This window comes from Pan troglodytes, chromosome 5 (genome assembly GCF_028858775.2).
Source record: "Pan troglodytes isolate AG18354 chromosome 5, NHGRI_mPanTro3-v2.0_pri, whole genome shotgun sequence".
NCBI lineage: Eukaryota > Metazoa > Chordata > Mammalia > Primates > Hominidae > Pan > Pan troglodytes.
The window spans coordinates 40,447,519-40,469,855 of record NC_072403.2 but is presented as its reverse complement, the minus strand read 5'-3'; the positions used below and the strand labels follow the sequence as shown (position 1 = coordinate 40,469,855).

The 22,337-nt window shown below is 49.6% G+C and overlaps 1 protein-coding gene and 1 pseudogene across 6 annotated transcripts in view; both read left to right on the top strand.

Annotated features, from left to right (window-relative positions):
• The window catches only part of ILRUN (inflammation and lipid regulator with UBA-like and NBR1-like domains), a 111,122-nt gene extending 101,602 nt beyond the window's left edge, over positions 1-9,520 (top strand). For 3 of the 6 annotated variants that reach the window (XR_001718371.4, XM_016955278.4, XM_063812377.1), the window contains one exon: positions 879-1,121. Coding sequence is in view for 5 of the 6 variants with exons in the window: in XM_016955278.4 (XP_016810767.1) it covers positions 879-887 (9 nt within the window). In the remaining variant the exon portion in view is untranslated. Of the gene's footprint in view, positions 1-878; positions 1,122-6,207 lie in introns of those variants that run through there. The other 3 variants (XM_016955277.4, XM_016955279.4, XM_054685712.2) reach the window with 1 other exon arrangement.
• A 10,524-nt stretch (positions 9,521-20,044) lies between these two features.
• LOC134810194 (interferon-induced transmembrane protein 3-like) lies at positions 20,045-20,666 on the top strand (annotated as a pseudogene).
• The last annotated feature ends 1,671 nt before the right edge of the window (positions 20,667-22,337 follow it).

Below are 22,337 nucleotides of genomic sequence, written 5' to 3'. Positions count from 1 at the left end.
GCCTGGTTGAACTGAGCTTGCCCTGTCATCAGCCCTTGAGTGTAAAAGTAGGGTTTTTTCCTATTCTTTGGCTGGTTCTCACGCTCATTCTCAGCCAGTGCATCAAATACATCTTTGAATTTTGGGAAACTGTCACATGAAAGAGACTTGAACAGGCCAAGTGCGGTGGCTCACACCTGTAATCCCAGCACTTTTGGGAGGCTGAGGTGGGTGGATCACCTGAGGTCAGGAGTTCTAGACCAGCCTGGCCAATGTGGTGAAATCCCATCTCTACTAAAAATACAAAAACTACCTGGGCATGGTGGTGCCTGTAGTCCTGGCTACTTGGGAAGCTGAGGCAGGAGAATTGCTTGAACCCAGGAGGTAGAGGTTACAGTGAGTCAAGATCACGCCTCTGCAGGAGAATCGCTTGAACCCAGGAGGTGGAGGTTGCAGTGAGTCAAGATCACGCCTCTGCAGGAGAATCGCTTGAACCCAGGAGGTGGAGGTTGCAGTGAGTCGAGATCGCACCTGTGCACTCCAGCCTGGGCGACAGAGCGAGACCAATGTTAAATCATCTTACAGAAGTCCTTCTCTCATGCTGACGGGTCCTGCTGTGCCACCAGCAAGCCTCCCGGAGTAGTCAGAAGGCATTAAGGAAAGGGCCCTGGTTTGCACATTACTGAGAGAGTGCCCATTGCCCTGCTCATTACTCCAGTACAGACTTAATTTTATTTCTAGTTAATGAGAGACTAATGGGTTTGATCAGGGCCTAGTCAGTTTCTGGCCCCTGCCAGCCAGGCCAGGCCTGTGAGCAGGGCCTCACCACACAATGTTTGCAGTACAAATCAGGACAGGACTTAGTACTAAACCCTGTATTCTTCTGTGTTTGCATTCAGTGTACATAAGTGATACAAAAGGAGCACTAGGCGGAAGAAGCACTGACCAGGACTGACCCAGGAAATGAGGAAGAGGAGGGTCCTCATGGTGTTATCCGATAATGCCATCAGTATACACCAAGAGAGCATATTATTTCTCAGCCATACAACAAACTTGCTTGTCTTTTTATTAACCTGTGTGAACCTTCTTATTTATTTAAATCAAATCACAAATAAAAGCAAAATAAAGACAGGTATGTGAAAGTCCTGTGTTGTGGTAATTTATCTAAACAACAAGCTTTCGTATACAGAAAGAGTAATGCAAAAATCTCTCAATGAGACATCCTTTTTTCATTAGGAATTTCAGCCTTCTTTTTTTTCCTGGAATGTTAAAAAACGGCTGACTCACCAGTCAGTGTATTTCATAATTCATTCATTCATTTTACTGATACCTGAGTCTACTATGTGCAAGGCAGAACTAAGTATCAGGAACAGCTTCTGTCGTCATAGAAGGGCAGCCTACTCTTCTGATAGCACTGCCCTGCCTACTGATGAAAATAGGTGAATACAACCGAAATGGAACGATTGCCTGTTTTTTAGTACTTTGGCATACAGTTGATGTTTTCTATCAGTGACAGTTTTTTAGTACTCCTTTTTGGAAAGGTTATTTTGACTTCTGTATAATTTTAGAAAGGACTCTAAGATATTGCAGGTTTACCCTCACATAAGATAAGTGATAACCACATCACTGGCTAGGAATGATTCTTGCTATTCGACAGACACAACTATAAATGATTCTGTAAAACAAATCAGAGAGACAGTTATTTTTAGGTTTGCTTTGAGGACAGGATTATAAGTACTAGATCTTAAATTTTCCTTTTAGGAGATTGATAAGGATGAGACTGAGCTCATCTTTATGTCTGTAAATGTTCTCTAACAATATTTTAGGGCTGAGCACAGTGGCTCATGCCTGTAATTACAGCACTTAGCCAAAGTGGGAAGATGACTTGAGGCCAGGAGTTCAAGACCAGCCTGGGCAACATAGTGAGGACCGCCCCTCCCTTACCCCCCACAACAAAAATTTTTTTTAATTTTAGGAAATTAGCCAGATAATGGCTTGCTTGCAGTCGTTATTATTGCATTGTGGAAATGCAGTTCAGGACTTGGCCCAACTACTGTAATCAATCAGCTGGCCTAAGGCAAAAGTCTCTTCCCCAACACTGGTGAGCAGGAGGCGTTGCTGCCTTAGCTAATGACTGTGGAGCCTCTGCGCTTTAAGAAGGCTTGCCTGCTCTCTAGCCAGGTTGAACTTAGGTCCCCACGCTCATACCTATGATAGCTGGTCAGTGAAAGCTTAGGGAAAGCTGAGGCAAAACAAGCAACACCTCAGCCCCTATGGACCCGAACAGTTTCATATCCCCTAGCAGATGTGGGGCTGTTCAATGTAGCCTTTGGAAACCCATTTCTGTGTAAGTGGTGTATGCCCTGGGCAACTGGCCTTTAGACCTGGAGTCAGATACCAGAGTTTTTTTCTGGGTTTGAGTATTTATACCCTCCGTTAGCATGGATAAATCAGTCTTGCTGCTAGTCCCTATGTGATAGGACATGATTATTCCTAGAGAGGAGTGGCTTTCTGCATCAAGCTCACTGGGTTTTATAATCAGGATGATGGCTTCAATTTTTGCTTGGGTCGGAGTTGAATTCAGGGTTCTGTGGTACCATCTAATGCATATGCCCCTTGATCTGTTTTCCTTATTAGTAGTGGTACAAGTGTAAGAGAAGATATTTCATTGATTCCAGGTTAGCTAAAATATTTGGCATCTGTTTTTACTACAGATAAAAGTTGAAGAGTTGCTAGGCCCCAGAAGAGAGTGAATGTTATCTGTATTGCCAAATCCTACTTTTAGGCTGGGATTGTCGTTGGCTACCAGAACCTGTTACACCAGGTCTTAGAACTCCAGTGGAATCTGAAATGTGGATGGGCCTCCCGGTTTGAAAGTACCTCCATCCAGAAGGTACCACCATGGTCTTCCTGCTTGGCCTACTGCCATAGGACTCCCCAGACAAGCTGTTCTTGGAATCTCTGCCAGGCTTTTCCTCTACAACTGTGTTATGTTGCCTGTGTTCTGTGATCCACATGAGACACCTATGATACTGTGTGTGGGGAGTCTAGATCGTAAAATAGCTTCCAAATAGAGTTGGTGCCCTCTCTCTTCCTTGAAGTGATGGTAATTAATTTGGGGGTAAGAAAAATAGAGCTTGTTCATCAAACTATTTTTCTGTTCCAATTAAACAACAACAACTCTAATATATAGTTCACTGGGTGAAAGAGAATTAGGTAGCTATTTTTCATCATAAAAGGCATGGAACATCAGTAAATAGAGGATCAACAATAACCATAATCTAAACTAGTTAAATGCCGCACTGAATGGTCTGAAGGCCAGGGCACTCAAAGGAAATCTGAAAATGCACACGTCTTTATTCCTGTTTCTTCCAATTGAATAGAACCTGCTTTATTTATCCGTTAAGTGGGAATATACAACAGCTTTTTGACAAAGTCATAAACTTCCTTCTTCAAGTATTCTAGACAAATCATAAGGCCAGTAGTTGCTTTATAAAGGCCCACATGAAGTGTGCAGAGCTTTGGACTGGAAAGCAGTTAAATTTAGGGTAAAGGGGTAAATATTTCATAGGAAGCAAATGCTGTTTGTTTTTTGAGTTTTCTTTTTTCTTTATTAACTTCATTATTTTTTTCCTAACCCTCAGAACCTGTGACTTTGTTTTAAGAGAGAAGGTCTTACTCTGTCTCGCAGGCGGAAGTGCAGTGGCACAATCATAGCTCACTGCAGCCTCGACCTCCTGGGCTCAAGTGATCCTCTGGCCTCAGCCTCCTGAGTAGCTGGGACTACAGCCATGCGTCGCCATGTCCAACTAATTAAAAAAAAAAATTTGCGTGTGGAGATGGAGTCACACTGTGTTACCCATACTGATCTCCCAACTCCTCACCTCAAGCAGTTCTCCCGCCTGGGCCTCCCAAAGTGCTGGGATTATAGACATAAGCGACCGTACCTAGCCAGGTTTTCTTTTTGCTGTGCATTTTTTTTTCCTGCACAGAGACCTTTGAGCATTGTATTGGTTCTAAACCTTAAGGGAATTAAAGTTTTTGTTGCTTTCCTTGGGTAGTTGTAGATGAATGATTGTTGTTGGGAACTGCTGAGTCAGGGCAGCTTGTTTTAAGCTGCTTTACGTTCTATTAGGTTGGTGTAAAAGTTAACTGCATTTTTTGCCATTAAAAGTAATGGCAAAGGCCAGGCGCAGTGGCTCACGCCTGTAATCCCAGCACTTGACTCTGTCTTGAAAAAAATAAAAATAAAAAATAAAAATAAAAATAATGGCAAAAACTGCAATTACTTTTGCGTGAACTTGATACCTCTGATGTATGGGACCTCCCTACCAGGACTTGCAAAATGGAATCTGAGAGCCCTTTGCTGCCCCAGTGCACACTTGCTTGAGTGGGTGGATGCTGTGGCTGCTGAGATGGTTCATAGCTCGTCTGCTAGAGGCGTGGTTGGCTCGGGCTGACAGCCATGTGGCATTTTGGCAAATGCCAGTTGCTTCCCTCACCAGTGCTGCTCCCTTAATCAGGTTGCCTCACCTGTCTGAGCTTGGAGACCATGCTTGTCTCCTTGGATCTTTGTGAGGGCTAAAGAGAACATGTTAGGTGCTACTGCAGCACCTGGCACGTAGTGGATGCCCCATTGGTATTGGCCTGTCCATTCCCCAAATCATCTCCTGAGGATTTTTTGTTTAGTTTAGTGATACGACCAAGCAGCTAGAGATGTCCTTCTGGTTTTGGGAGGCTTTATATGGAAAAACAAAAAGCAGGGACTGGGGAGGAAGCACACGTCATGGTCCAGCGTGTTCGTGGTTTGTGTAGCTGCTTTTGATGTTGGCACATCTTGGTGTGTCTTTCTTATAAGGGGAAGCAAGACTGTGAAGCTTCTTCCACTCAGCCAAGCAGCATAGAAAGTGCCTTTGGCAAGTTGGAATAAACCTTATCATGTGGCAAGGGAGAGCTAGCGTGGGAAGAAGGAATACTGCAGTCCATCAAATTTGGATTTGAATCTTGGCTCTGCCTCTTACCACGTGATTTTTTTAAAAAGCTTGAGACAGGATTGGCCAGGCGCGGTGGCTCACACCTGTAATCCCAGCACTTTGGGAAGCCGAGACGGGCGGATCACGAGGTCAGGAGATCGAGACCATCCTGGCTAACATGATGAAACCCCGTCTCTACTAAAATTAGCCGGGCGTGTTGGCGGGCGCCTGTAGTGCCAGCTACTTGGGAGGCTGAGGCAGGAGAATGGCGTGAACCTGGTAGGCGGAGCTTGCAGTGAACTGAGATTGTGCCACTGCACTGCAGCCTGGGCGACAGGGGGAAACTCCATCTCCAAAAAAAAAAAAAATTGAGACAGGATTTCGCTCTGTTGCCCAGCCTGGAGTGGTGCAGTGGCGTAATCACGACTTATTGCAGCTTCGACCTTCCAGGTTCAAGTGATCGTCCCACCTCAGCCTCCCAAGTAGCTGGGATCATAGACGTGTGCCACCATGCCTGGCTAATTTTTTAAAAAAATTTTTATAGGGGTGGGTTCTGACTATGTTGTCCAGGCTAGTCTCGAGCTCCTGGGGTCAAGTGATCCTCCTTCCTTGGCCTTATGCGGTCCTGGGATTACAGGCGTGAGCCACCACACTTGGCCTAACCACGTGACCTTGAACAAGTCTTATTCTCTGCAGTAAAATGGGTGTCAGTGAAATAGGTGTTATAATACTCACCTGGCTTTTAGGGAAGAGGTGAGAATTAAAGGCAATGTAGGATAAGCCCCTAGTACTGTGCCTGGGACCTAGGTGCTAAGTAAATAGTTGCTATTTCTGTGTTTTTGCTGATATATGTGTTGTTAGCTAGCAGTAGCCTTACATCTGAAGTTAAGGTGCATAGAATGGCATATAAGGATCTTTAGCAGAGTGGTTGAGACATTTTTGTCAAGAAGGAAATAGGAAAGCTTTGTGACCTGGGTGGAGGAAGGTTGGCATTGACTGATCTACCATCTGAAAGATGGGGGAGTTATCTCTACCCTCCCCTCTCTTTGGATGATGTGATTCAGTGAGAAACTTAGCAACTTGAAATGTACTGATCTTTGGCCTGCCGAGGTTTTGTATGGCAAAGACCCTCAGGCCTTGTCTGTGGATTGGGGCTTCCTTGTGACTCACTGGGAACCATAGATCTTGCACTTGGTTTGGTTGTCAAGTTGCACTGCTATGTGTACCATCACTGACTATCTTCACTCTCTTCCAGGGGCTCCATGGGCCTTACCCCTTCGGCCAGTCTTAAACGGGTGTCAGCAAGAAGAAAAATTAACAAAAGACAGAAGGCCTGACTTTGGGGGGTTAGGGCAAGGAGTTCCTCTGGATTGCAGACCACATCGCACAGACCCCTGGCTCTGACCCCCTCTCATCCCGGAAGAAGAGGAAGAAGCAGAACAGACTAGTTTTGAGTAAACTCAGTATGCATGTGTGAATGCTGAATCACAGGAATGGTGTTGAGGCTACCAAGAAGAAATCCATGCAGCCACTTTGGGTTTTGTTATAGGCATCAGTCTAACAAGTCATTAGGTCACTCGGGAAGGGGGAAAAAGTTTAAAATGGGGGGAAAAAAGCCATCTTTTTAAACAAAAATTATTTTGCCTACAGAAAGGTTGTAGTTTTGAGCACATGTTAATTTTTTTCCCTCTTTCCCCACTTTTATTTTTTTAAATAAGGGATAACATATTCTTTATAGAATAGTGCTTGTTCTGGAAGAGATTCAGGTGAAAAGTTGGCGTGGCATGTTTGAGGACTCTGCGGATCAGTGCTACAGGAGTACATCTGCCCTGCCACATGACTCCAGAAGTCTCTAACCCCATTTGTTTTTAATGGCATCAGCCAATGAGTTATCACCCTTTTCCTCCTCTTTTCTCTTTAATCTTCTGTTGATTTACACCTTTGACATTTGTATTCGTCAACCCTGTGGCTTGTTAGCATCAGAACCTCTCTGAAGACCAAACTTCCCTGTGTGGCCAGCAGAGGAAGCCTTGAGGATAGATCTCGGGTGACGTGGGATTTTCTAAGCCTGAGAGGTGTCCCTCTGCACACCCTTGTAACAATTAAAATTGCTTTTCTTCCATGTTTCTCTTGGCAGAGAGAAATGCCATCATGCTTACTGCTCTTTTGGATTCTTCATGCAGTGGCTTCCCATTTGCTCTGGGAACAGTGCCTCTGTGCTGGTTATATGTATGCACCACGTGTGCACACACGGGTGTCGGTGCAACTCACCAGCAGGTGTGCAGTAGGCAAGCTTGAAGGTGGCCCATGCTTCTCTGTTGTCACACAACACCTTTCCCTGTTTCTCTTCAGTTGTCCTCTGATATTTTCACAGCCTGTTAGTGGCGGCTGATCTGTAGAGGTATGAAAATACAGCCCCAAAGGGGGAATTTGTCATGGGGAAGGGCCAGCCACTGACTACTTGATCTTGGAGACCACATTTAGATGGAAATGAGAGGACCTCCACAGCCCCGCCTCCCTGCCAGGATGCTAGATTATTGGCTGGGAGGTGGGCAAGTGGCAGCCCAGCTGAAGCAAGAGGCTGATTGACTGGCTGCTCACTCAGGCAGGTGGCCTGCCCTGGCATCCTGTAGATTCTGAGCAGGTTGAGATGTGGATATCTCCATGGGAAGCTTGAACCAGGCTAGAACAGCTGTCTGCCAAAGATACAAGAATATGCAAAGTCCCTCTTACCCCCCTCCTTCCCTCAAGTCTTAGTTGGTTTGAGAGCCAGGGATATGGATCCAGGGTGCTGTTGCAGGGTCACCTGCCTGTTACCACACCCCCATCCAGCTGGGTGGTGGGTGAGGGTGTGAAACAGGCAGGGAGACCAGGTAATGAGTGGCTGCAAGGAGTCATATAGCCTGGGTGTGGGTGAGGGTCTGCCTGCCTGTTTCTGTCTGGGTGTCTGAGTTCCAAAAAATGTGTGTTGTTTGTTCCTCCTCATCCTCTTCTGAGACTGTTGTTTTTTTAGAGCTTGATTGTGGGAGAAAAGCTCGTGTGAAATTCCCTCTTCACCTCCCCACCCCCCCAAAAATAAAAGGGGGCATAAACTTTATTCCACTGGAGAAGCCCTGGGGGTGGCTGGAGCCAGCCTGCTGAGAAGCATGGTGGAGCTGGGTCTGGGACTTCACTAGAGCTTACTCTGGAGCACCTATTTTCTGTGCACATGGGAGTGCTCCACTCCCTAGCAGAGCAGAGGGAAGTCTCTGCCAGGTACCCACGCCACAGGCCTCAGGATGGCTTTTTGTCTGAGGGCCTCATTAGGCCCAGACTGCTGCTGGTGGTACCAGTCTCCTGAGACACTGCCTCCCTGGAGCCCATGCATGCCCAGCTGTTCTTACTGCTTAGTAGCCTTGAAGCAGCACATCTCCGCTGTCCCTGGCAGGATTGTGGGAGGCTTCACAACCCCTGCTTTCCTCACTTCCTCTTCTGCCCAACACTGGGTGCCCCTTCCCAGTTTCCCAGCAGGGGCTTCATGGGCCACCGTCAGTGGGTCTGGGCCTGCCAGAGTCGTCTTGCTCTTCCTCTTGCTTCTAGGCAACCACACTTGGCAAGTTAAATGTCCCAAGCACCTTGTCTCCCTTCCCAAGAACAAACCATTTCTGTGCACATCCTTGGAGGCGAGGTGAGCTCCTTGCAGAGGGCCAGAGTAAGTGCAAGTCATGGAGTGCAGGCAGAGGGGTCCATGGCTTCCCCAGCCCAGGGAGGGTATCAGTATCATTCATTCTCTCTCCCCTCACTGGTATGGGTTCAGAGCAATGCCTAGGGCCCCTCTCTGCTCCCCTGCCTAGTGGGGTGGTAGTGGCTACCTCTCAGCCCCAGTAGTCCCTGCTCCTCTTAGAATCTTCACCAAGTGGCAGGCCACCTCTGGGCAGGACCACCTGCGTCTGGCACCCAGGAGGTGAGGCAGACACCATGGTTAGGTGATAGGGTCTGAACCCAGTTGGGGAGACAGAGGGGTTCAGACTTGGGAAGAATCTGTCAGTGTGCATGGAGTGAGGTGTGTGTGTGTGGATGGATGTGCACGTGTGCATGCCTTTTTTCTTTTTGCCATGAGGACAGTTGAATTTGGGGCATTTTTCTACAAGAAGCAGTCAGCCTTCTCTCCCCCATAAGGACTGGCTGTAACCTTAAGCCCATCAAAGTTACTTCCAGCCTGGAGAGAACCTCACCAAACAGCTGGTGTGGCCTGAGGGTGGCCATGGTGGGAAATGGGCATGAGAATAAATACCTCCCCAAATTCAATCTGAGCCCAGCAGGAGAGGATGGTAGGGTTGCCAGGGCTCAGAAGTGCAAGCTGATTACTCACCCCACCCCGCCTCGCCGCACCTTTCCTTTGTTTCCTTGGGTGAATGCAGGAGCAGCAGTGGCTGCCCTTCCCACCTGGACAGTGGTGTGTGTAGAAAGCCAGCTGGATGTTTGTGGTGGGGCCTCATGGTGCCTAGGAGGAGATAAAGATGAGGAGGTTTTTCCTTATTGTATAAATGAATATTTGTATGATTAAATTAACACACACACCAAAAAAAGCTGTTTTCATATGTGTTGGTGAGTTTTATTGCACCCTCAAGCCTCCTGTAAACTTGTGTGGCCCCATAATGGCTCTGTGATGTGTACTGTTTGGTCTCTGGGCCTTTCCCTTTTGCAAATGGGAAAACTGAGACCCTGAGGTTCATTATATGTTTGGGAAATTAGTCCTGGGTTTATAATGGGGTCTCCTGCCCTTTCTGGTGCCCAGTGACCAGGAAGGTAAGGAAACTGCCTCCAAATGACCTGTATCTCCAGCACAAAGAAAATCAGCCAAGTTAGCTGATCAGCCAGCAAGCATTGTTTGGTTCCCTGCCCCAGGGGCCTGCATGCAAGACTCTTCTTTCTCAGGGAGCAGCCTGATACAGAGCCCAGAGTGAAAGAGCCTGGGAGACTGGCCCACAGACCCCTGGGGTGAGTGCCCTCACCCGTGACAGTGTACCTGCATCTTGCTTCTTTCCAGGTGCCCACAGCTGTTTGTTCTCTGCAGGGGAGCCCACCCCCCACTTCACCTGGGTCTTCTTCTGGCAGCTTCAGACCCACTCCTAGGCCTTCCCCAACACCCCCACTGCTGAACAGTTATTTGCTTGGCAGAATCTGTTTGTCTTTGGGGCTGTAACCTGTCAAGGAGTCACCAGGCCCTGGGAGAAAGGAGCTAGTTTGATGGTAGCTCCTGGCCTGAGCCATTCCCACGGGGGCTGGGTGACAGGGAGGGGGCTCTCAGCTGAGTTTGGGAGATGGCAGGGAAGCAATTGCAGTGGTCCGGGCCCAACCCTTCTGGCAGAGCAAACAGGCACTCTCAAGTCTCCTCTGTGCCTCAGCTCAGGTTGTGTCTGGGTGCTTCCCACCCTGTTCCTGAGAAGGCCTCTCCCTCAGGCCCTTCTCACGCAGGTTCCTGAGAAGGCCACCTGCTTGCTGTGACCCAGCCATTTCCCCAACATCACCTGGTGCCCAGCCCTGTCTGATTGCCAAGAGAACAGGCACTGAGGGCACTCATGGCAGCCCCAGATTTTGGAAATGGGGAAGGAACAGGCAAGACTGCTTAGAGATAGGAGAGAATATATGTGAGTTTGGTGGTCAAGGGTGTTCAGAGAATGGATTCTGGCCAGTGAGCATGACTGACTGAAGATGTATTAGTATAGAAACCAGAACCTGAAACTTAAAAAATACATACATATATATATCCTTTTTAGCCCTTAGTTCTGAGACACTGTGATCTGGGGAAATGCTTTCCAATCTTGAATGTGTGAAAATGTGGATTCTGATTTAACAGGTCTTAGGGAAGGGAGCAAGATGCTGCATTTCTAGCAAGCTCCCATGGATGCTGCTGGTCCTCCAAACACACGGGAGGTCCAACCCCCACCCCACCCCCCAGAATCCACCCAGGCTGTGGGATGTTAGCCAGGGGTGTGTTGGCCAGGCCCACTAGGACTTGAAGGAGCCAAAGTCACCGGGAACAGTATTGTTTAAAATGTGGGCAGTGGTTCCCCAGCATTTCCCAGGGTTGATTCAGGCTGTGATTTTTTGGCTTAACCATGATTTCTGGTGTGCTGCCCTTCTGTCACAAACAACAAATGTCTGAGTATCCACTGTAATTGTGGCAATATTGCCTGACCATTATTGGCCAATTCCTATTCAACAATTTATTTATATGAATCACCTCATTTAATCCACAGCCGTCCAGATGAGGCAATCAAGAGCAGATAAGCCTGGTGCTCAGTTTGTGAGCAACTAACACCTCTAAGTGTCTGGACTCCTTACAAGTGGCAGTAAAGCTGCTTTGGGGAGCATGGAGTAGGAGACCTGAACTTAGTCCAAGGCTGTCTGGGAGACCTCTCTGAGGAAATGACACTGAAGCTGAGACCTGAAGAATGGGAGGATGGGACAGGGCTGGAGGAAACAGCCTGCAGGAAGATGGGAGAGGGCAGTGTACTGGAGAGGCTGAAAGGAGATCAGTGCCTCAGGGAATAGGGGCTTCCCAGTTACTGCCCCAGCCCGGCCTGGGAGAGCATTGCCACCCTTGCCTCTTGGCACTTAGTTAATTCATTCACTTATTGAACATCATTTATGTGCTAGGCACTATTCCAGGTGCTTGGGATATAGCAGTAACCAAAAAAGAAAAACCCCTGCCGTCATGGAGCTGTGTTCTAGTTGTAGTAGACAGACAAGGAACACAAATATAGTGTGTCAGGACGTGACAGGTACTATGGAGAAAAAGGATAGGAGTTCTGATGAGGAAGAGAGGATAACTATTTGATACGGGACAGTCGGGGAAGCCTTAACTAACACGCCGAGACTAAGCCTTGTGAATACCTCGAGTGGGAACGAACCTCCAGGCAGAGCGCAGCGGGTGCAGAGGTCCTGGATGGGGCAGGAGATGAGGTCAGAGCGCTGAAGAGGTCAGCTTGTATGGGGCTTTGAGGTGACTGAAGTGGCCTTGGCTTTCACCCTGGGTGAGATGGGAGCCATTGCAGGTTTGTGAGCAGAGGGAGGAGCACATCTGGAATCCCCCTAGCTGCCATGTTGAGGATAAACTGTAGAGGAAAGGGTAGATGCAGATAAACTAGTAAGGTGGTTCCTGGGGAGTGACAGCGAAGGATGTGAGAAGTGGTTGGATCCTCATAACATTCTGAAAGTGGAGCCAACAGTATTTGCTGATGGGTTAGATGTAGAGGATGAGCAGAGAGAGAGAAACAACCCCTGAGATTTGGGCCCAAGCAACTAAGATCTACTTACTAGATTGACAAGTTACTATTAGCTAAGAGGCAGGACCACATGGGGAGCAGACTTGAGGGGAGAAATCAGGAATTCTTTTTGGACTTGTTCAGTGTGAGATGCTCAGCAGGCATCCAAGGAAGGGGCTGGGCTGGGCTGGCAGCGTGGATATACAAGGCTGCAGCTCAGGGGCGGGGTGGGGGAGTCCTCGGAGATGGAATTTAAAGCCTCAGCACTGGTTGAGGTTATCAAAGGAGTGAAACGTTGGACCTTATCTGTTGCTCCCTCAAAGCCTACTTTTTGCCCCAACTCCTTCTGCAAGGATCTCTGACCAAGAAGACCCCTCCTCAGACTCAGAGCTCTGTTGGCTGCAGTTGACCTCTCTTCTGTCCTTTTCCTTAGACTCTTTTGCCCCCACACACTCCCTGCTGGTCACAGCAGACGGTTATGGAGTACATGAGGGAATGGATGGTGTCCAGGCCAGGGGTGACACCACCCAGGAACGAGGCTGCAAGTGCATGGAGGAGTGGAGCCAGAGCCCCAGTAGGGCCTAGTTTAATTCCTGTGGTCCTTCCTCCCAAGATCCAGTCTGGGGCTCTGGAGCCAAATCCTAGAAATTCCTCCTGCTGGGCTGTGAGGGAGAAGCATGAGAAAAGAGGGGGACTGTGTCTGCCTTGGGGCCTAAGGAAAGAAGCCCTGCAGGGGCCATGTTCACCTGCACCAAGCCCCAGCCCTGGTCAACAATCGAGACACCCTGGATCCCTGATGGGCTGGGGTGCCACGGTTCAGTGCCTCTGAGCAGCCAAGGCATCCCCCTCTGCACCCTATTCCCACCTCAGTCATGGGGCAGTGGGACACAGCAAGGGCCAAGGAGGAATTTCAGCCGAGCTGTGAGGAAATCCTTGTCTCAGGCTATGGCTGCCCCGAGCCACGTTGTGGGAGCATGAGTGGTCCTTGGGGTGCTAGGAACATGGCCGCCTCAGCTGGTGTGGGGGTGTGTTTATGGCCAGCAGAGGGCACCATGGGGCCCAGACCTCACCTGAAAAGGATGAACACTGCCCTGGCCTGGCCTCCCCTGCAAGGGTTTCCCAAATTCCCACTCCTCAAGGACAAGTGTTGCCTCTGCCCTCCACCCAGGTGGGTGAGCTGCAGTTTGAATCTAGGCTGTGCTGCTTACCAGCCATGTGACTGTGGTCAGTTTATGTAGGCTTCAGAACCTCAATGTCCTAATCTGTAAAATGAGGATAGTTTCTACCCCAGAAGTATCATAAGAATTAAAACCATCATATAAATGTTTATCATCATATACCTGGTACATGATAAGTATCCAGTATGGGGTGACCATTGTTATATTATGACCTGCCAGAGATGTCAAGGCCTGGGCCCCCAAAGAGAGGGGACTGGGACATTGGGCGTTTGGGAGGCAGAATCAAAAAAATCTGTAGCCTGTTCAGGGGTCTCTCTCCGGACCACAGCTCTTCTCTGAGGCAGACCCTTGCTTTATGAATATTTCTTGGTTTGGGGTGGGAGTTGGGATACAGGGATGCAGGAAAGGAGCATCCTGGGAGAGGGTCGAGGAGATCTGATTTACTCTTAAGGAGAGGAGGCTGCACTCAGCAACGGCAGGCAGTGGGCTGTCAATACACGCTTGCTGAATGAAGAAGAGACTGGGGGCCTGCCTTCTGCAGTACTGGCCTGATTTCTGGAGGTGGACACTGCCCACCCCAGCTCAAATGGCTCAGCTCAGACCCCAGATAGTGTCAGGGGCTCCTGGAGAGGGGTGGGGGGGTCACAGATGCACCTGTGGATAAAAATGTTAGCCCAACCGGGTGTGGTGGCTCACACCTGTAATCCCAACACTTTGGGAGGCTGAGGCAGGCAGATCACGAGGTCAGGAGATCGAGACCATCCTGGCTAACACAGTGAAACCCTGTCTCTACTAAAAAACAAAAAATTAGCTGGGCATGGTGGCGGGGGCCTGTAGTCCCACCTACTCGGGAGGCTGAGGCAGGAGAATGGCGTGAACCCGGGAGGCAGAGGTTGCAGTGAGCCAAGATTGCGCCACTGCACTCTAGCCTGGGCGACAGAGCGAGACTCCGTCTCAAAAAAAAAAAAAAAGCCCAAAAACCTATGCCTGAGAACTGCTTTGACCACTGTGGTTTACCACTTCTGAGAGTGGAGTACAGGAGCCAACACATCTGCATCCAGGTGTCCACAAGGACCTGTGTAAGTACCAGGGCCAGGAATGGAGGCCAGGGCCACAGGTGGGCACCACCAACATGATATTTGCTGGTGTCGAATAGCACCCAGACCTTCCAGACACCTCCAGCTCTTGATTTCATGCTGTTTCCTTCCGTTTTTGTTTTTGTTTTTGAGACAGGGTCTTTCTCTGTCACCCCAGGCTGGAGTACAGTGGCATGAAACAGCTCAAACGGCTCACTGCAGCCTCGCCTGACTCAAGCAATCCTCCCACATCAGTCTCCAAAGTAACTGGGACCACGGGCACACTCCACTACGCCCAGCTAATTTTTAAAAATTTTTTGTGGAGATGGGATCTCACTATGTTGACCAGGCTAGTATTGAATTCCTTGCTTGAGGTGATCCTCCCGCCTCGGCCTCCCAAAGCACTGGGATTACAGACAGTGTGCCAATACGCCCAGCCTTCTTCACTTTTCCTCCTGCTTTCTCCCACCTCTCTCCCACACATTTCAGCTTCCTGATAGTTGAGCACACTCTAACCATGGGCCCATGGCCATGGAGATGAAGGCTTGGGGTCGGGGGTGCCTGCAGAGAGGTGGTGGGTTTGGGGGAGTTGTCAGGGTGGGTTGGGAGGGAATCTCTATGTGTGCTGAACCCCTGCTGGGCCCCGTGATGTACGTCATCCAGGGCTGATGAAGACACATGTCCCTGATGGGGAGACAGGACCTAGGAGATGGGAAAAGTGAGCACCAATAGGGAATCCAGGTAGGCTAAGGGTCCTGTGAGTGAGCCCCACAGCAAATATGCCAGGCAGGAGGGTCTGGGAGAGCCAGGCCTTGCTCCAGTGTTTTGGGATAGTACAGTCGCTATTCAGAGCATCCCCAAAGGTGAGACAGCATTACCTTCCCCAGAGTCCCACAGTCTGTGTGGACCACTCCTAGCCCAGGCTTTCTCCACAACACCTGAGCCAGCAGGGAGAGCCAAGGCACCCCAGGGGGAAAAACATCAGTGACTGGTTGGGAAACAGGAACTGACTCCAGCTGGCTCCCATCCCTAGGCTGGGCAGCTAGGGTCCAGTGGGGTCCAATCATAGTGGTAGTGGTTGGGCCTGAGGGGAAGCAACCTTGGCTCTCAGGACTGGTTTGCATGGAGCAGAGGGTAATTTGCATCTTTGAGAAGTTGCAGCTGTGGGAAGGGAGAGGGAGCTGGGAAACTTTATCCAGGCCTTCAGTCTCCTGCTTCCTTCTGGGTGAGGGGGAGGCGGGGAGCACACCCTGCTGCTAGCCAGCCCCTACTTTACTTCATGTGAGGAGCACAGCTGGGTCCCAGAACCACTGGCTTGAGATTCAGGCTCTGTCTTGTGTAGAACGTGTGGTTTCAGAGCACAGAAGCCTCCACATACCTGCACATGCACACAGCCATTCACAAGCATGTAATCCAGCATACCTGTGCAGTTCTGTGCACTCCTCACATGGGGACATAGGCACATGCAATACATGTGCATCCACATACTGACACCCAGGTGCACACTCATTACCATTACCTTAGTTCATACGCAGACACATCACACCCACAGGGTCACATAATCTCACACCAACCACACAGAAGCTCACACATTCATACACGGACACATTCACACTGTATAGTCATTTTAAAACTTTTTCCGTAAGGCATAGTTTACGTTCTTTCTATTCCATCTTCACAACCTCCAGAAGTAAGAATTAATTTTTCCTTGTTATTGAGGTATAATTTACATACAGTAAAGAACACAGAACTTACAGGCTCAGCTTGATGACTTCTCTCCTATGCACGCCCTGCATAACCATTGCCCAGGTCAAGATCTAGAGCATGCCCAGAGCCCCAGCAGCTCCTGAGTGTGCCCTCCTGGTCAACAGCTCACACAAGAGGAGCTGTTATTCTGATAAGATAAGTGCCATGGTTATTCTCATTTATTAGGTTAGCAAAACTGATGCTCAGCCCCGTAGTCACCCACTAAGTGGCCAGACTGAAGCTCTCTGACTTCAGACCACTACATAACATAAATATCCAGTAACATACGTGTGCACGCCTCACAGTAATAGAGGGCCATGATCACAAAGGCTTGGAAAAGCAGCCTTTGTTTTTTCTACAAAGAAAGCAGCAGAGAAAATTTAAGCTTTGTAGAGTGTTGCGAACCTTGGAATCAAAACACAGGTTCCATTCTGTGATATGAAACAGCACATCACAAAGCATTTTCACACAAGGCTTGTTTCTAGTTTTTAGAGCAGGATATTCGATTTTTCCTTATAGGCCTCACTCCTGAGCAAAGATGTCTTGCTAGTTCCTCTCTAAGCAGATTTTCTTTTAGAATTCATAGCTACTTTTGAGTATTTGACAATGAATAGACACCTAACAGCAGCACATATTTTGTCAACCGTGCCCTTCTGAGGGTGCGTATTGGTTCATAAAGGATCAGCAAGGTCTGTGAGCTCAGGGGTTGCAGCTCCTGTCCTGGGGCAGCGGGTACAGGACACGACGGGCACACAGAGCACAGTGTGTCCACGGGGATGGGTTATACGTTCAAGGACACTTCTGCACTAGAAGAAGCCACTCAAGCATTTTCATTGTGCCCTTCACCTGTGGTAACACTATTGGCGAAGGTTGATACTCATTTATTTGTTCTGTTAATAAATATATATTGCGGACTTAACCTTCCTTGTGCCCAGCAGTGCCCTAGGTGCTGGGGATACAGCAGTGAAACAGACAAAAACAAAAATCCCTGCAGCATGGAACTGATGTTCAGTAAAACATATGGCAAATCAGGTGATGAAAGATGATAGGGAGAAACAAGAGAAGATAAGAAAAGGGGAGTTGGGAGTGCAACTTTAATCGTTTATTTTACCTTTTTAAAAAATAGAGTCAGGGGCTGGTCGTGGTGGCTCATGCCTGTAATCCCAGGACTTTGGGAGGCCGAGGTGGGCAGATCATTTGAGGTCAAGAGTTCGAGACCAGCCTGGCCAACATGGTGAAACCCCATCCCTACTAAAAATACAAAAATTAGCTGAGAGTGATGGCACGCGCCTGTAATTCCAGCTACTCGGGAGTCTGAGGCAGGAGAATCGCTTGAACCCGGGAGGCGGAGGTTGCAGTGAGGTGAGATCATACCACTGTGCTCCAGCCTGGGCATTAGAGTGAGACTCCATCTCAAAAAATAATAAAATTTAAAAAATAAAAACAGAGTTGGGGTCTCACTGTGTTGGTCAGATTGCTCTTGAACTCTTAGCCTCAAGCAATCCTCCCACCTCGGCTTCCCAAAGTGCTGAGATTACAGGAGTGAGCCACCACATCTGGCTGGGAGTGCAACTTTAAATGAGAGGTCAGGGAGGTCCTCACTGAGAAGGTGATGTTTGAGGTGGTGTGTGAAGCAGCTGAGGGTAGCGATCATCGTGGATATCTGGGAGAAGAGCATTTCAGGCAAGAAGAACAGCCAAAACAAAGCAAAAAAGCAGGTGTCCATTGTATTCAGATGCCAACTATGGATTTTATACAGATTCTGGCACCTGTCCTGCCTTTAGTGCTGTGTGACTTTGAAGGAGCCACTCACCCTCTCTGGGCCGTCTCTTCACCCACATGATATGAGGTTTAGATAAAGAGCTGCCCTGTCCACCTGAGCCCTCTCTGTCCTCGCAGGCCTGTCCTTACCAGCGGGGGAGCCTCTGTGGCCATCCCTCCCCAGAGGTGGGGAGCCACAGACCACCTCTGTGGTCTGGTCACAGGGCCTGACAGTTCCACAGCGATGCCTCTGGCCTGGTCACCCTCACCCCAGGGCTGCCACAGCATCAGTCCAGGGCTCTAACCCAAGGGTGGCAATAGGGGAAACTCTGGCATGGTTTATGGACCTTTGAGCATTTTCTTTTTTCTTTTCTTTCTTTTTTTTTTTTTTTGAGCTGGAGTCTTGCTCTGTCACCCAGGCTGGAGTGCAGTGGCGTGATCGCGGCTCACTGCAACCTCCGCCTCCTGGGTTCAAGTGATTCTCCTGCCTCAGTCTCCCAAGTAGCTGGGATTACAGGCATGCGCCACCACATCCAGCTAATTTTTTGTATTTTTAGTAGAGACCGCGTTTTGCCATGTTGGCCAGGCTGGTCTTGTACTCCTGACCTCAGGCGATCCACCTGCCTTGGCCTGCCAAAGTGCTGGGATTACAGGTTTGAGCCACCACACCCCGCCAAGCATTTTCACATATTGGCTATGTGTACTTGGGAGGATAAGTAACATTACTGGAGATCTGACTGTGCCTCGTATGTTACATGTTCATCTGCAAATTTATTTTTGAGGGGAATAGTGGATGACAGCTGAGTCTGGGGTCCCTCCACCCTTCCTGTACACTCAAGTGGGAGGCCTGGGTCATCTCTGGAGGACCTCTCTCCTAAGTACTCCTGACCTCCTCATAAGGGTTGGCTCCATATCTCAGCCACTTCCCTTCCCTTTGTTCACTTTGCTTCTCAGAAGCCTCCCTTAAGGAGAAATAGTCACCTAAGACCATCTTAGCAAAGGAGAGGGCAAAGAAGGAGATACTGACAGACCCTCTTTTTTTTTTTTTTTTGAGACAGAGTCTCGCTCTGTCGCCCAGGCTTGAGTGCAGTGGCGCTATCTCGGCTCACTGCAAGCTCCGCCTCCTGGGTTCACACCATTCTCCTGCCTCAGCCTCCTGAGTAGCTGGGACTACAGGCACCCACCAACACGCCCAGCTAACTTTCTGTATTTTTAGTAGAGACAGGATTTCACCATGTTAGCCAGGATGGTCTCGATCTCCTGACCTTGTGATCCGCCCGCCTTGGCCTCCCAAAGTGCTGGGATTACAGGCGTGAGCCACCACGCCCGGCCAGACAGACCCTCTTGAGTCACTTGGGAATTGCATTCAGCTGCAAGTAGCATGGTCCTGAGCAATAGTGTCTTAGACAAGATAGGGATTTATTTTTCCCTCATTAGATGTAAAGTCTGAGGGTATGTACAGGGCTGGCTTCCATCCTTAAGACAGCTACTGCAGCTCCAGACATCACATCCCCATTCCAGACACAGAAGAAAGACTGAATCAGCCCCTTTATAAGGAACTGTCTTAGAATCCCCACCTGATGACTTTCATGTATATCCCATGGGCCAGAACTTGGCTACTTGTTCCTTCCATCTGCAAGAAATGCTGTCATTATTATATCCATAAAAGGAGGCCGGGTGTGGTGGCTGACACCTGTTATCCTAGCATTTGGGAGGCTGAGGAGGAAGGATCACTGGAATCCAGGAGTTTGAGACCAGCCTGGGCAACATAGCAAGACCTCATCCCTAATAAAAATTTAAAAATTAGCTGGATGGGATGACACATGCCTGTAGTACCAGCTACTCAGGAGGCTGAGGCGGGAGGCTCACTGGAGCCCAGGAGTTAGAGGCTGCAGTGAGCCATGATGGTGCCACTGCACTCCAGCCTGGGTAATGGAGCAAGACCCCATTTCTAAAAAAATAAATAATTTTTTAAAATAGAAGAAAACAGATACTGGGGAGGCAACTAGCACTCTCTTCCCTACACATGCCCTGTACTCTTCCATCTCTAATCTTAAAAACTGCATGCTGGACAAATGCCAGGAAGAGGAAACTGTTGAGAAAATGAAACTACTGGGGAAAGGGAGGGCCCACTGAGAACCATCCGAGTAACCTGACCACTGCTGGTCTTCGCTGGACACCATGAACCACACTGTCCAAACCTTCTCCTCTCCTGTCAACAGCGGCCATCCCCCCCAACTATGAGATGCTCAAGGAGGAGCACGAGGTGGCTGTGCTGAGGGCACCCCACAATCCTGCTCCCCGACATCCACCGTGATCCACAGCCGCAGCGAGACCTCCGTGCCCGACCGTGTCGTCTGATCCCTGTTCAACACCCTCTTCGTGAACCCCTGCTGCCTGGGCTTCATAGCATTTGCTTACTCCATGAAGTCTAGGGACAGGAAGATGGTTGGTGACCTGACTGGGGCCCAGGCCTATGCCTCCACCGCCAAGTGCCTGAACATCTGAGCCCTGATTGTGGACATCCTCATGACCATTCTGCTCATCATCATCCGGGTGTTGATCTTCCAAGCCTATCGATAGATCAGGAGGCATCATCCAGGCCAGGAGCTCTGCCCATGACCTGAATCCCACATACTCCACCTCGCCCCGCCCCCGGAGCCCAGTCCTGTATCAGCCCTTTATCTTCACGCACTTTTCTACAATGGCATTCAATAAAGTGCACGTGTTTCTGGTGGGAAAAACAAAAAACAAAAAACAGTGCATGCTGGCCGGGCACAGTGGCTCATGCCTGTAATCCCAGCACTTTGGGAGGCTGAGGTGGGTGGATCACCTGAGGTTGGAAGTTCACATCCAGCCTGACCAACATGGAGAAACTCTGTCTCTACTAAAAATACAAAATTAGCCGGGCATGGTGGTGCACGCCTGTAATCCCAGCTACTCGGGAGGATGAGGTAGAATAGCTTGAACCCAGGAGGCGGAGGTTGCAATGAGCTGAGATCGCGCCATTGCACTCCAGCCTGGGCGACAGAGCAAGACTCGGTCTCAAAAAAACAAGCAAAAATAAAACTCATGCTGTTTTCTCCACCTCTGGGGCCCTCTACCCTCACCCCACCCCAGCTAGGTAAGGAGCCCATAGCTCATTATCTAACCTGCTGGGGTTGCCAGTAACAGAAACTCCCCAGGGTTGCTCAGGTGAAAGGAGGAGATTGGAGAACTCAGAACACCAACCTATGGTATCCCCCAGAGGGGGGTGGAGGGGTGGGGCCTTGCCACCGCCCCCACTCTCCCTACTCAGCAGGGACCGGAAGCAGGTATGGATTCTCTAGGAAGCTGATTTGAGGGGCACTGCTGCCCACAGCTGGAGACAACAGTGAACGAGCCAGGCCCAGTCCCTGCCCCCAAGGTGCTGACATTCTGATGGGGGAGAGACAGGCATTGCACAGACCAAACCTAAAGATCATTTCAGGCTCTTGGTGCCAAGAAGATGAACAGCTTAGCATGGGAGAGATAAAGCAGGTGGCTAGGGAGCACCAGGTGTGCAGTCAGCACTTGGGAAATGTGTACTGAAGGTAGCCCTCAGGAAAGGGGCCAGGAAACCCAGGGCTGTAGGCCCTCAAGGGGCAGGGGAGGACCCCTCAGATCACAGCTCAGATGGAACACTCAGATGTCAGGGACTGAGGCCCTCAGCCTGGGGCCCAGCCCAAGCCTGGAGAAGGGAGGAGAGATCCCAGGGTGTGGGGGAGTCCTGCCCTAGTACCGGGATTGCTCAGAGGAGCTGCTGGGTCCAGAGACCCAGCAAATGCCAAGGGTCCAGGACTATGGCCCCCTTCACAGTTTTCCCTAGTGGGCTGGGCCCTGGGTGTGCAGATGAGTGGTAAACTCCAAGATCTAATGGGGAAGGCAGGCAGGGCGCCCCACACCCCAACATTCCGTGCCCGGGACAGGTCCTCCTGGCAGCTGTCTGGGCTTGGAGGGAAACCAGCCCTAAACCCAAACTGATTATGTGGGACAAGCAGCCCTTTCACCACCAGGGCACAGCCGCTATGCCCTGAGCATCCTTCTTGGTGGAGAAAGATGCCCAGGGTGCTGAGGAAGGAAGGACACTGGCCGACTCCCTGAATTCTCTCCTTCTGCAAGTCCTGCAGCTCCCGACCTTGTCTCTGGACACAGTACCTCTGAGGCCCTTAAGAAGATGGAATGAACTCAGTGTTGAAGGTGTTGATGCTGTTATTACGTATTAATGCCTCACCTGCACAGGCCATGCGTGTTCTCAGGCAGGAGCTCCCTGGAGCTTCACACGGACAGTCTATAGAGAACGTTCATCGCCACCTGACCCTTGAGAAGACTGAGACTCAGAGACGGGAGGTAACT